The sequence below is a fragment of the Sinocyclocheilus anshuiensis genome, unplaced genomic scaffold (assembly GCF_001515605.1).
Source record: "Sinocyclocheilus anshuiensis isolate Anshui unplaced genomic scaffold, SAMN03320099.WGS_v1.1 scaffold282, whole genome shotgun sequence".
NCBI lineage: Eukaryota > Metazoa > Chordata > Actinopteri > Cypriniformes > Cyprinidae > Sinocyclocheilus > Sinocyclocheilus anshuiensis.
Window position 1 is genome coordinate 886,221 of NW_015544154.1, and position 15,753 is coordinate 901,973.

At 38.7% G+C, this 15,753-nt stretch overlaps 1 protein-coding gene across 1 annotated transcript; it reads left to right on the forward strand.

The window, feature by feature from the left end:
* Positions 1–2,187: 2,187 nt before the first annotated feature.
* Positions 2,188–15,715, forward strand: LOC107695312 (ADAMTS-like protein 5). The gene is made up of 13 exons (XM_016495174.1): positions 2,188–2,313; positions 2,771–3,364; positions 4,670–4,742; positions 7,101–7,252; positions 7,541–7,601; positions 8,412–8,517; positions 10,109–10,246; positions 11,434–11,517; positions 11,817–11,980; positions 12,950–13,157; positions 13,418–13,525; positions 14,298–14,369; positions 14,468–15,715. Exons 2-13 carry the CDS (start codon positions 3,345–3,347, stop codon positions 14,794–14,796), a joined length of 1,515 nt encoding a protein of 504 aa, XP_016350660.1. The 5' UTR covers positions 2,188–2,313; positions 2,771–3,344; the 3' UTR covers positions 14,797–15,715.
* The last annotated feature ends 38 nt before the right edge of the window (positions 15,716–15,753 follow it).

The following is a 15,753-nucleotide window of genomic DNA, read 5'->3' on the forward strand; positions in this document are numbered from 1 at the left end:
CTGGAGAAATAAACAATGAATAAAAATATGAAAGTATATACACACACAAGTGAAGGTGAACAAACCAGAAGATGCACTGTGGTCTGTTCACTGCAGCATCTGCTATCATTAAGGACACCGCTGGGACTGCTTGTCAAACATGTTGTTGAGCAATCGCACAAATCTCCATCAAATCAATGAATGACTGTTTTTACAATTGAAATATGTATGCTTGAATGCAATACAATTTAAAAATGCTGACTGTGATCTTCATATCTATATAGAGATTAAAGTGAAAAAATTAAAAACCCCAAAATCATCGTCATTCCCTCACCCTGAAGTTGTTCCAAACCTGTATGAGTTTCTTTTTTTCTGTTGAACACAGAAGATATTTTGAAGAATGATGGTAACCACACAGTTGCTGGTTACCAACATTCTTCAAAAAATCTTCTTTTGTGTTCAACAGAAATTTATACAGGTTTGGAACAATTTCAGGCTGAGGAAATGACAAAATTTTCATTTTTGGGTGAACTATCCCTTTCAGTGGCTGTGAATCAGAGGTTGACTATGTTCATTGAGGAGCATAAAGATGTGGTACACTTGCTAAAGACATTTCTCTGCAAGCTGAAACTTGCCATTCGAGGCTCTGGGGCACTTTATCATCATGCTCTGGTAAAGTGCTTAGTAGAGTTGGCATTGCTTTCTTTTCTTTTTTTAATGAAAGAACCAAAGACAAGAGACATAACATCGCCTGGGTCTGTGGTTTGTATGTGATGATCCATTGCAGCTGATATGGAGTTATTTTAGGGACTGTTTCCATGGCCAAGGTTGGAGTCTGCAGGAGAGCTCAATATAACCACAGCTACTTGTTGAGAAAGTCATTGTCAGTGTGATATTTCTAAACATCTAGAAAACAGTAACAAATTTCCAATAATTTGTATCATATCTGCCTTTTGTCATCCACAACATGAAGAATGTTTCAAACAACACTTCAATAACTACACAGGTTATCTTACCATTATGTTTAGACATGATTGCTGCTGAGCGATTTTCCTTCCATCAGTAACGGACAGTATTGATAAAATCTCAATATGTATTCCTGTTGTTTCACTAATAGAGTTATATGTCACATGAAGATCACCTAAACGTATTTTGTTTTGAAAGCCCAACTGTGCCAGCAGTGCCAAAAGACAAGTTGACTTCCACAAGACCAGCCTCAACAGATTGAGCCTTGAAAATTACCTATAGAAAATCCATTTAAAAAGTTAATCCCTCTGGAAGTTGTTTTATAATTCATAGTCTGATGGCATGCACATCTTTCAATTTATTTAAACATTCTGTAACTTAAAGGTCCCCTGAAATGCTTAGAAACACGCAGCGTTACTCTGTGTTGACGTCATTTTAACTGAAACAGGAAGACAGGGCGGGACATATCAAGCAGCCCCGCCCCTTTTTAAAATAGCCAATAGCGTTCGTTTATATCACAGCTTGGGCTAGAGTCGTTCGGAGCCGTTGAGCTCCGTAAAGCTGCATTTGACAGGGTATGCCAGCCACAATCTCATCCATATTGCTATAAAATATAGCATTCTGTGTAGAATTCAAATAGCTCCGATACATTTTGTGGCACTCGCGCATGTGAACCGCGTGACACAGCGCGAAACCAGACTTCTTTTTTTCCTCAATGGAAAGCATATTTACACTGTTTGAATCGTTCCCTGTCCCCTATATAGTGCACTACGTGCCATTCACTGTACAGAAAATACTAATTCTGTGGACAAGTGACCGATTTCAGCCGCGGTTTCAGCGTCTATTTATAGTGTAGGGGGCGGGCGCTTCGGATTCTAGAGAGCATTTGATTGGACAGAAAGTTTGATGAGAAACTGAAGTACGATGTGACGTCAAAAAAATCGTTGAGCCGTTTTGACTGAAGTGACGAACTGCCAGCTTTGAATGCTTATATCTTCTAAATGCGGATTTTGTCACTGTTTTGGAGCACACTGCCTTATAGATAACCTTAAGACTAACATATTGATACTAACACCCAGAAAACTTTAATTTTGATTTCATGAGGACTTTAAGGCTCACAATACAAGGACAATTTATTACATGCATGAACTACAGCTACTGGAGCATTTACAATCTGGATTGGGCAACATTCCGTTTAAGAGGGGCGTGTTTACTAGTTTTTCATCGGAATGTAGGCACACACTGGGCTGAGCTTCAGGTGAACGCGGCGGCACGCAAAGCTGCGGCTCTCATTCACATTAATACAAACTCTGGCTGGCGTAGTTTATTTACATACGCCGGATCATCACAGACGCTGCTTTTTGACGGGTAACTCACTACTACTTTATTATGCGTGCAGCGTTTATATATGTTTTGTTTGTCATCTGAAATCATTTTTACTCTCACAGAGGATGCTCTGTAGCCTAAAACGAAATGTGTACAGTCAAAAAAAAAAAAAAAAAATCATTATGATGTAGCTTCATCTTTTCCCTCTTGCCACAATAATTTCTGTCATTTCTAATTAGAGTTTCGACTTGGTTTTCTTTATCAGTAATTACACTCAAAGTGGTTTATGTTACCTTGATTTTACTGGGGGAAAAAGGCAGCAATTAAACGTGATTTAACTTAACGATAATATATTATGCTAATATATAGAAATGTTGTTGTTGTTATTGTTATTATTATTATCAAGAAAATATATCCTGTTGAGTTTTTGGATGTAATGACACATGACGTTTGTGCAACGATAACATTAGGACAAACGCAATATTATATCTCTTCTCAGATGATATTCAGCGCCTGATGTGAATCTGAAACAGAATGTGAAATCTACAGGAGGACCAAGTGTCCTGATCGAAGAGCCGTTATTTTCTCTCAAGGAACACGGATGTCGTGTGTGCTGAGAGGCTCAGGTAGAGTTCACAGAAAGCCACATGAAGACAGCAGATCTGAAGTCTTATAACCAGACCTTCCTGTGAGATCGGACGCTGGACACTCTGATATGAAACTGAAAGCGATTCAGAGGTTTGCTCTATGAAACAGCACCTTGGAAAGTGAGAAGGACCGTAATGTAAATAAGCGGGGACGACGTGAAGTAGCCTATATTTACTTTCAATGATTCTTTTTTTATTCAGGATTATGTAGGATTCAGGTAATCCTCTTTGGGTTCTTCGTGTTTGAAACTTCAGGAAAAGTACCCAGCAGGGGAAACACTTGTGAAACATGGATGCAATTAGGTTTCCCGATTTTTTTGATGATAAAAACCACTGGGATCACACATCTCGTGGTCTTTACTTTATCAGATGAGTCCAGTTTCAGATCTCAAAAAGTTATTTTGTGACACCTGACGAAGACCTAAAATGCAGAAGGCAAACAACAGGTATGTGGATCATGCTCCTCTACTGTGAGGGGAAACACGTTGATGATTTTATTGTATTGCTGAAGGGAAGATGGAAAAGAACAAAGAAAACAACCTGGGACAGACTCGAGTCCTTAAGATCTATGGGTCATTGACGTAATGATTACAAAAATTATATTATTATTTGATGCTTACCTTTTAAATTTAGTTAAAATGCACCAACACAGGGAGCCATTTTTTTTTTGTCATGTGACCCTTTGAAAACTATATATTTCAAACATTTTTAATTTTTATCATCTCAGACATCCTCATTTGCTTTATTTGTTGCAATTGAATTATACAAAGCTACATTTTATTTCAGTCACAGTTACTTTGCAAGTGTTATAGTGTTATTGTTCAACATTTTTATTATCAGTTTCAATCAGTTAAAATCATTATTAATGATAAAGTCATATTGTTTTTTTTTTTTTTTATCACATTTTCATGACAGGCATAGGTTTATGTTCTTACCTTCAGGCTATAGCAGTCAAAACCATCTAAATGAACATCATTATTGTCTTTTAACTATAGACCTTTTGACCCTTGACCTTGCTAATAAACTGAGCTAATATGCTAAACTGTTGAGTGCAGGTTGGACTGTTGAGAATTTTATTTTAGATAATCATGATGCATTACTTACAGTCTGTATCTCTTTTGATCGTGTTTATTCACAATGATTAGAGATGCACATGTAATCAAACGAACATGTATTTCATCATATTGCTCTTCTGAATCAGTTCTTAATGGGAGTGTATTGTTTATAACTGACCAGTGTCCACTCTGGGTTGCTATTAAAATAAGCCTCTTAGCCCATGTTCACAGAAGATTAGGAAGATGAACAATGTTTGTACACAAATGTATGATAGAGAAAGAAATACTGTGGCATGTTTACATGAGTTTACCCCTATAAACTTCTCAAATTTTGAATTCATAGGCATTACAACAATACAAAGAAGACAGTCGGGCTTTAGCAAAGCTGTAAAGAGTTTCTGAGAATCTGCTCCTTTGATGAGTCAATCGTTGTGTGGTCTCTTAGTATGCTGACCTCACTGCTGGGAGTCAGACTCATACTCTAAAAATGCACGTAAACATGTTTTCTCAGTGGCGGTGATTTCTCAATGTATAGGACACACCGTCACTATTTGTTGTCATTAATCAAGAGTCTTTGATGTAGAGCAGCAACACTTGTACAGTGAGCCCTGTAGTCCAGGCTCCAATTTAAAGTCAAATAGGGTGGTGTGTAAGACTTTGTGATTGACTTACATGATTTATTTTCTCTGTCTCCAGGAAACTGTCTCTGTGCCAGGCCCTCACCCTCATAACACTACTGATGTCTCCAAGTTGCCTGTCCTCTCTGCCTGTAAGATGTTCCCTATCCCATTATCCTTCTGTTTATAGACCATCTGCAACAGTAACTTTAATGTCCTGTCAGGCAGTTAAACTGAATTTTTAGGGACAAAAACAGTCAGTTGGGTATGCTCAGATCGGCAAGGCTCGCTGCCAAGGTTTTGCTCACTTTAACTAGAGTGCTGTCTTTCCTGTTGATTGCCAAGAGCGGAGCTTATTCAGAGCAACCAGGGCAGGATCACCTCAGGGGTTCAGAGACCGGGATGCCACCCTGTATTGTTTTGGATTTGCTGTTTATACACATTGCAGAAATTATCAGTTAAGAAGAACATGACATTTGGCTCATGCTCTCTCTTTGTTGTTCAGCCAAAAAAAAACAAAACAAAAAAATTCTGCCATCGTTTAGTCACACTCATTTAATTCCAAACCTGTATGATTTTTGTTCATCTTCAAGACAGAAATTAAAATGTTTTTAATGACACCTGAGAGATTTCTGTCCTTCCATTGAAAGTCCATTCATCCAAAACTTATGATAAAACTGTCAAGCAAGCATGTTTGAGCTTGCCTTTACCATATTTGATGATTTTTATGTATATGTGTGTTTTTAAATCTGTTCATCATATAAAGTGATTGTGTCTCTTCAAAAGACTTTTAAACCATTTGATTCATATGGATTACTTATGATGTCTCCACCAAAGCGTCAAAGTTTTGGTGGAATTAATTTTTCAGTGGAGGGACAGCAATCTCTCAGGTTTCATTCAAAATATCTTAATTTAGGAGTGACGAATGAACGTCTAATGAGTTTGGAATGACTTGATTTGAGTAAATGATGACAGACTTTTCATTTTTGGGTGATCTAGCCCTTTTAGTTTCACTGGTAGCTATAGGGAAAGCCTGCATGTACTACTCTGCCTTTGGTGCCTTCTAGACCTCACCCAGTCATTTTCCCAGCTTCTCTCCCAAGATCCAAGCTAGGTCTTGTCCACCAGTCATTATCATCTTCATTCCTCTGGAATGACTTTCACATCTCCTTTAAAGCAACACAAACAGGACCTATCGACAAGAAGCCAACAAGTTCATTTCAGAACTAGGAATTTCATTTTCAAAAACTCTTTCCAAGAATATACTTTTTTAAAATCTTGCCTTTGGGGGGAAGCTGGTGTTCTGAAGTTGAAAGGTCGATTTCATTAATCTGCCTTGCGTACGGGCCCCATGGCAGACTGTCATCAACACTAATTTGAGTCTTTGCTACGGTAATGAGGGCAGTTCCAGGTCATCCCAGTATTGAAGATGATGGACATCGGTCATAAAGCACTATTGTGTCTGTGTGAGTGCAGTCATCTGTCGTTTTAACCCTCACAGCTAGACATCCTCACTCATTACCAAACCTCTATTCACCACAGGTCTCTAGGTTAAATAAGGTCAGGAGATTCTGACACACATTCCATTTCTCCCTGCAATGGTAATCTTATTAGATGAGTCAAACCAAACTTAATTTTTCTGTAATATTTCCACTGAAAGGTTCATTTCAGGAACCAGTACAAAGCTCTGGACCAAAAAGCAGTCATATATGTGCCATTAAAACATCCCTTTAGGGGTCAAACTTTGGAATGCAAGTTCAATGCTCTGTTTGTATGCTGAAATCATTTCATTTTGTTGCGACGTGTTTACACACCTCATGTGACTCTCTGAGTTGCTTAAATTAGATTTACGTGATACCGTGGAGGAATATTATTTTAGAAAGACAAACAGCTGCTCTGTATGAGGTTGTATAATATGATAGAAGCAGAAAAACATGCTCAGTCTCCACACCTACATTACATTTACAAGAATACACATACACCTTGAGGAGATGTTAGGCCTCAGGCAACCCATAGAAGCTCCTCACTCTTTACAGGCTGTTACTGCCTGTTTGTCTCAGATCAAAGCCAGCAGCGGATCTAAGAATGACAGAGTAATGCTATCCTTGAAGACGATTAGTGGTGGTCTGATAGGAATACCGCTTGTGTAATGGAGGCTGTGTGTAATAGAGCTCAGTCGAGCACCTGGGGAACACTCAAACACTTCCACAAATGTCAAGTGCAGTCTAGCATAGCCGATGAGCAGGAAATATTTTGGTGGCCTCTCATGTGTCTTGAGAACTAATGCACAATCATTTACACAGTAAGCACAGGATTCCTTTAGTTTAGTGCATGACATACATCAAATGACTTTTTTAGTACAAATATATTTTACATACTATTGTTCTAGTGGATGAGCTTGCAAAAAAACCTCTTAGCACAACTTAGTTGATCAAATCTGCCACCTCTGCTGTCTCTCTGTGTTGTTGTTCGGCAACCTTTAATTCACTTCTTTGTTTATACATTTGCAGTCATCCAGACAAGTAGAGCTGGGAGGTGAGGTACCACAGATGCATAGCCAAATACATTTCATGAATGAGTGGGCCTCGTGGGGCGGTTGGTCTGTGTGTTCGCGCTCCTGTGGGGGAGGGGCGTCTGTCCGTACACGCACCTGCATCACCAGGTAAGCTTCTTGACCATAAAAGGCATACAATCTCATCTCAACACACTGCACATTGCTTTGTTGCTAAAAGGTTCATAGTTGTATATTAAAAGTACTCTAATATGCACCATTTAGGGGCAGATAAGCTGCAGTAAAGTCCCATTACTGCCCTAGTGACAAGCTGTTTTAGCCCTAAAGGTTCAGTTTTTGCACATTTTTTCTGACAGTGAAAAATGTAAGAATGCATCCTGTGTAAACAGCCTTATGGTGTTTTACTTGATCAGGCTTGATTATTGTTTCTCCCTTTAGAAATCTGGTAGGAGGGCCGTGCTTGGGGGACACCAGGCAATACAAGATTTGTAACACAAAGGTGCAGTAAATTCTTTACTGTTTGAACAGGATTTCTACATAGAAATACATTTCAGCTACACCTTATCCTAAACGTGCTAGTGCTAAATATCGAGAGTTTTTATGTATTTGGTTATCTAATTCTACAGTGTATTTTGATGTATTTTTTGCTTGGACATAACGTCATCCACCCTCAAACTTGTCAGATTTTAAATGGATGGTCCTCAATTTCATAACTTCACTTTTTTATATATATCACTTACTACACATTGTGTTGATGATGCATGTTAACATTATAAAATACCAACAAACAAAAAAAGTTTCATCCCCTGTATTAATTTTACTTTAGATGTGCATGGTTCTCATGATCTGTGTCACTGTATTGATGTCAGGCAAACTAAAGTTCCCTGAAGTCTTGAGCTTGTATATGTATGGACTTCTCCACAAAGAATGGTTTTAATGTTAACCCTTGTTTTAGTACATGGATGATTACCAGGCGAGTAAGCGGCCCTTCACTGTTGTCTGGGACACATCGAGATGGATTAGCACTTGCACTACAAATGCAATATGGACATATGTGTTCCTGACTACCTCTGAATGTGGATTGAGTGATCAGATCATGAAATATTTTATCTTGCTTACACCTGTGATCCCATCACCCTGGACAGATGTTAAAACCAGCTTTAAATGGGGTCATTGTGTCAGCACACAGATGCATGTGTTGTATTTATCCGGAGTCCTCCAGGGCTTGTTCTAAGAGTGTTAATGAATCAGGATTTTAGCAGCTTTAGATGTGTGTTTTCTCTTCTGAGCTTTGCGTCTGTAACACCAGGAGTGTCCTGCTGACTCTATGGACTTCAGAGAACTGCAGTGTAAAGCTTTCAATGACAGACCCCTGGTCGCTGGCAGCAGTTACCGTTGGACTACCTTTCATGGAGGTCAGTGAAGCATGACTCTTCTCTTTTGAAGCATGTGTTGTGTTACTGTGTGGATTTCTCCTTCTGCTGGTTGCCCCTCTGTGAGGCCCCCGAATCATGGGAATGTGCCATTGAGAATCATTATTTCACAAACTACCAAGATTAAGGAAGGAAAGGCAAAGAAACAGATAAGGAGAGTGAGAACTCGAAGTCACATATTAGGAGGAGGATTGCACCTGCGTGAAATGCACGGGAGGTCTAAAGAGAAAGAGGGGCTTAATTATATCCTGCAGAAATTGCTGAGGACAGTGTACTCCTCCACACCTCCCTTCTACCTCTGCAGTCTCCCCTGATGTCTCCTTCTCCACCCCTGCACTCTGGAGCTTAAGCCAAACTTCTGCCTGAATGGTCCTGATCCCTGCCCGGGCCTCATGATCCCGCTCTTGTTTGTGTGCGGTGGCTCAGACAGAGATCTTTGTCATTCTGCTGCCCGTCTGTTTTCACCTGCATCTGTTTGGACCTGTGGACCTAAAAACACACACAAACACACACAGAGACGGTGGATGGTGCAGCTTTACTTTAGAGTTACACTTACATAGTGGAGGTGGAAACAGATCGTTTTGTCTTTGAACATGTTTAAAGAATTCAACCCACTATTATTATTTGATCTCCATATTGTGGAGTAGATTGTTTTGGAATTATTCATATAGTTTCAAAATGTTGATATCAGAAATATTGCATATTGTTTGCTTTTTGTTTTTTTCAGTGTATGTTGAAAAACGAAGCATTCTGCACCATCTTGCTCTGTTGTTTCTACATGTACTACTGTTAAAAATCATTCTAATATGTTGATTTGGTACAGTTGAGCTGCTTAATATTTTTGGGGAAACCAGGAGACTTTTTTTTTCAGGATTCTTTGATGAATAGGTTAGAAAGTTGAAAATAACATCATTTAGTTGAAATACAAATGTTTTGTAAGATTATAAAACATTTACATGAACTTCAATTTAACAAATGCTTGCTGAACAAAAGTATTCAATTCTTTAAAAAAAAAAAAAAGAAAAACTTACCAACCCCACACTTATATGCATTCCAAAACAGTGATTAGACATTTAATAATTGTAAATAAACACAACAACAGCATAAGTAAAAACAGCAAAAAATAAACAGCAATCTGCATTATGTATACTTCAGTGAATTTCAATTTGCAGTGTTCAGTTCATTACACCTAATCCATCCTGAATATACATATGATTAAAGAAGTTGAAACGCTGAAAACTCATGAAATCAATTACAAATGCCAGAAAATATTGTGCCAAGATGAACGGATGAAAACAAATTGTTGTTGCTATTACAACGATACAACAAGTTTTAGTGTAGTAGATAATGCATTTATTTTGAGGGTCTTTAATCTTGGATGCTTCACTCTTTAGTAGTGTCTAAATGTATTTCTTGGAAGGTCTCCAAAATTCTGCTGGGCCATAAGCTGTTCCAGTTTTTCGCCAGGAGTGTTGCGGGATCAGCTTGTACTGTTAAAACAGAATGTGACGGTGCTTGATATTTTGGCTTCTAATCACAGGGTTTGTATGTGTGTGTGTGTGTGTGTGTGTGTGTGTGTGTGTGCAGAAGCCAGGATGTGACTTGATCTTTGGATCTGAGCAGCAGGAGGATGCCTGCATGGTGTGTGGAGGCCACAACTCAACCTGCCTTCATCACAGAAGTGTTTATCAAAGCAACGGGCAGAACAACGGTCAGCAATGAATCTAACTACACTCACACTGACTCTAAACAGCAGAACAGAAAAATAAGATCAGAATTCAGCAAATATGTTCAGTCTGATTTATATAATCTAATGACTTTGAAATCGCTATTTTTATTGAAACATAATGTAAGAGATGTGAATAAATGGTAACTGCATGAATCTTGTTTGAATGAATCCTTGTATGAATCTTGTTTTTCAGAGTAGAGGACAATGACCTCCAAACTGTAAAATCTGGCATTTAGCCATGAAATTCTTAACCTAACCACTGTTCAAAAATTTAAAGTTTCTATAAGATTTTTTGAATGTTTTGGAAAATAGTCTCTTGTATTCATCAATTCTACACTGATTTGATCAAAAATACAGTACAATCAGTAATATTGTTAAATATTACAATTTAGTACTGTATAACTGTTGTCTGTTTGAATATATTTTAAAATGTAAAGCTGAATTTTCAGCAGAAATTACTCCAGTCTTCAGTGTGACATGATCCTTCAGAAATTACTCTAATATGCTGATTTGCTCCTCAAGAAACATTTTTATTATCATCAGTGTTGTGCTACTTAATATTTTTGTGGAAATTCTGATTTGTTCTGGATTCTTTGATGAATAGAAATTTCAAAAGAACAGCATTTATTTGAAACAATGTAGTGGTTTCTGGGTGACTCTCTCTCTCTCGTTCTCTTATTTATCTTGCACTTTCTCTCTCCCCCTCACACATATCTACATGGTTAGAACACTGACGCTTCTGGCTTTGAACTTCTCCACATTAAAACAGAATCTCTTAAAATCTTCCATCACACTGGCCAACTGAAAATATAGAGCATTTACATTGGGGAAAACACAGCAATAATACAGCCATTGGTTGGCCACCCAAAAAATACTCAGTTTTCCACTCTCTTGCATCTGGATTTCTGAGAGTAGGATAACAGATTCAAGGCTGCTAGCACAGAGCTCTGTAAAGAGGGTCAAAAGTCAAAGGAGAAGAGAAAAACCAGTCTGGGTCATAATTCTGCAGTTCAGTGCCTTGCAGCCACACCAATCCATGTTGCAGCTGCAGCAAGACACATCATGGAAACATACAGTTCCATGCAGGACTTCGCACCTGTTGGAAATAACTGTGTTTTATTTTATTAAAGAGGCTGAGATGCATTACTCTCTCATCTGTTTTCCTGCAGGACTGTTTGGGTACAGTGAGGTCACTATGATCCCGGCCGGAGCTACACACATCAGAGTGACTGATAACAGCAGAAACTATCTAGGTTAGAGCACAGTCCAGTGTGTGATCTCTCCAACATGTGGTTCTCAAAGCAAAAGTGGCAAGGTGCACAGTTTGAGACAGCATTGTAGAAGATTACAGAAAAAAGCATTTACTTTGTCTTTATTGGCGCAATAAAAACGACATATTGGAGAACTTGCAGTTTTTCACTAGGTTCTTGCAGTAACAAAACTTTGTGCAATTTGTCCGATTGCTATATAAGAGCATTACAATAATGCTGTGTTGTGGTAGTGCAATGTTTTTTGTTTTTTTTAATCACTTTTTGCAATTAATTTTTTAAAGCACTCCAGAATGGGCGCTCTCAGTTTGTGATCAATGGGAACTGGAAGATCAATGTTCCCGGGGAATACAATGTGGCAGGAACCAAACTTCTGTATCGGCGCTCTGCTGATACCTGGGAGAGTTTCGAAGTTCCAGGACCAACTCAGGAGGACCTGCACATCATGGTTAGCTTTGAAGGGATACTCCACCCCAAAATGAAAATTTTGTCATTAATCACTTACCCCCTTGTCGTTCCAAACCCCTAAAAGCTTCGTTCGCCTTCGGAACACAATTTAAGAGATTTTGGATGAAAACCAGGAGGCTTGTGACTGTCCCATTGACTGCCAAGTAAATTACACTGTCAAGGTCCAGAAAAGTTTGAAAGACATCGTCAGAATAGTCCATCTGCCATCAGTGGTTCAACCGTAACATTATGAAGCGACGAAAATACTTTTTGTATGTGAAGAAAAAAATAACGACTTTATTCAATAATTCGTATCCTCTGTGTCTCTCCGCGTCACCGTAGCGCCATTTTGGAGAATATTCGCTGAACGCAAGCAGCGTACACTGTTCTGTTTTATTCGATTTTATTCTATTCTGTTTTCGTTCAAATCAAAGCATAAATACACGTAGAAAACATATCCTTGTGTCGCGGTTGACACAGAATAGCATACGCTGCTTGCGTTCAGCGGATATTCTCCAAAATGGCGCTACTGTGATGCGGAGAGACACAGAGGAGACAAATTGTTGAATAAAGTCGTTATTATTGTTTTCTTCGTGTACAAAAGTATTCTCGTCGCTTCATAACGTTACAGTTGAACCACTGATGGCAGATGGACTATTCTGACGATGTCTTTCATACTTTTCTGGACCTTGACAGTGTAATTTACTTGGCAGTAAATGGGACAGTCACAAGCCTCCCGGTTTTCATCCAAAATATCTTAAATTGTGTTCCGAAGACGAACTAAGCTTTTACGGGTTTGGAACGACATGGGGGTAAGTGATTAATGACAACATTTTCATTTTGGGGTGGAGTATCCCTTTAAAATTACACAAAAACTTGTTCAGTTCAAACTTGAAAAAAAAAAATCAACACAATTATTAACTCCTAGTAGCCAGTGCAACAGTGTGAATTTGTTCTGGTCTGATTGTAGGTCTTGTCCACTGATAAGAGCTCTGGGATTGAATATGAGTACTGGCTGCCTCCAGACCGCTATGCCCTGTATCATGGGAGAAGTCAACTTCGGCAGCCTCACCACACATCAAACCACTTACCCTTTGAACTTCCAACCACTACGACTACCACTACTACAACCACAACCACTACTACAACACAGCCAGTCACAAAACCTCATTTCTGGGGTAAAAATCTTTAATTCCTGATATTTAGGAATAACATCTATTAAGCTTTTGTTTAGATTACACTAGTTGTATAATATGGTATTAGAAGTATCTTATCTGTGCAGTGACAAGACTTGGTAGTTATAAAGGTATAGATTTAATGTTGAGTACGCTTGAAGTCTGTGTGATGGGAAATAATTGGCAGAAATGTCCCAGTCGCTTAAAGCTTAAAGAGGAGTCTTTTGTAAATACAACTGTGATTTACGAGGTCATGCTCTCAGATCCTGCTGCTCGCTGGCCTCTTCAACCCCCCTATCAACAGCAGCCAGTCCCACGTTTGGAAAGAGATGAAAACCGCAGGAACCGACTGCCTGAAATACATCGTAGAGGTCAGTGCTATATCATTGCCATTAGTGTATGTCACAGCAATTCTAGAGTCAATCTTGCATTTAAATATGGTTATCACTTCCGAAACGTTGCAATGTGTACTTAGCAGCATGGCAAGTAAAACTTTTATTCAAATTGTGAATTGGTCATATACAGAAAGCGGGCAAATAGTGCTCCCTTTATCATCACTGAAGCTGTCAATCACCTCATTTCAGCACAAATTGATCACAGTTCTGCAGTCTTGCGAAAACTCTTGTTATAATCAATGAAGCTGTCTATACTGCACGAATAATCTCTTATTTACATAGTGTTTACGTTACATTGAAGGGATTCCATTAGCCTACAGAACAAAAAACTTTGTGCTGAACAAAATGCCAGCATTTTGAATGGTATTCTGCGGTTTCTGTCTAACTTGAATGCCTCTGATTGGCTATTGCATTGATGTGCATATGTCTTTGATTGGCTATTCTCAGAAGACACATTGCAAATAGAAACCTCTGAAGCTCTTGACACAAATACATTTGCACAGGAGTGTTTGAAAGCAGCTGTCTTATCAGCGGATACTGAAGTGACTTGGTACTACCAGTACTGCACAAATGGCAATGTTACATTTTTAAAATTGCAGTGTAAACTTGCTACGGAAATACACATAGTTTTCCGTTATTTGCATATTATCATGTTTCTTGTTCATTCCCTTTGTTAATTGTTGTTTGCATGGATGACAAAGTCAGGGCTTTTTTTGTTATGTCATGAATACATTACATCCTTTTGTAGGCCGCTGTGGGAAATGTCGCCAGGTACGAGGGAAAGGTGAGCGCCAGAGACAGTATTGCCAAAAAGATTTTGGTGAGTTCAATCAGTATGTCTCCAATGCCAACATAATACAAGTGGTTTAATATACATAGTATATTGGATGATGACTATACATTTGTCTGCTGTGACAGTATTTCGAGCAAAAGTGCTGGAAAAAGTCTATCATGGGGAGGAGACCCGCTTTGACGTCCAAATCATCCACACATACCGCAACCGTTATCGTCTGGAGCACCGGGAGTTCCTGTGGGCGCCCAACAAATGTGACTGTCCCTTTCTGCAGGAGGGGCATCAATACCTGTTGATGCTGCGACGGCATATTAATTATGAACGCACTCTCAATCGCATCCTGTTGGAGGAGGACAGCTACGCTCAGCCTTATCGAGCACGTGAGGACAGCCTGCTGCGCCCCCTAGAGGAGCTCTGCGGTAACAGAGACAGCAGGACTCCGTTCAGGGGGTAAACACATGGACGATCACACTTTCACTGCACACTAATTCTGAAGTTCAACTTTTGTGCCAAAAAACAAGGCACAGACAGAAACCCCGCTCTGACACTGAATTGAAATCAGTGATGACTTTACTAAAGCATTTTGCATTCCTCAATAAAGACAATGGACACTTTGTCAGGATGAATTATGTCCATGAGGACAATTATGGGCATGAGGCAAACCAAAGCAAAGAGAGTCACTAAATGAAGCACTTTAGGTGGACAGTCACCTTCTTTTAAAATTGTACACCTAAGTAAATAATACACACAGAATTTATGATGCCCTTTCTAGCACCACATGTTTGTTAATGGCATAAAATAATTTGAGAGCATGTCTATCTTTATCATGTGCATTTTGATGTTGTTTTTTATATGTATTTATAAGCAGACAGTATTTCTAGAGGAAACCTTGATTTATATATTGCCTTATTTTACGTGTTTACCATCAATATATTTGCTTTTATCATATTGAAATGATAATGAGTGTTTATGAGTCACACATATTTACACATTCAAGATAAGCAGCATATACACTTTGGAGCACTTTTGCCAATGAACAGTTGTTTTCCGCTTTATGTTTGGCAGCTGTTTTTCCCTTTCATCATTAGCAGACTAACTAAGATTATCTTATTACCTTGATGTGGTTGTTAAATTATAGTCCAGCCTTTCTACAAAACACACATAAACTCTAGAATGTGTTTTGTTAAAAATATATTTACAAAAATAACTTCTCTTTTATGACAGTGACAAACTTTCTAACATAAACATGCAATTAGAGCTAAATAGGCTGGCTGTAGCCTTGTTTTAAAAGTCATTATACTTTAGATAACAGCTTTTTCTCCCTGTGGCCTCTGATTGGCTGAGAAAGTGGGAATAAGCCCCAGAGAACATATATATATATATATATACACACACACACACACACACACAC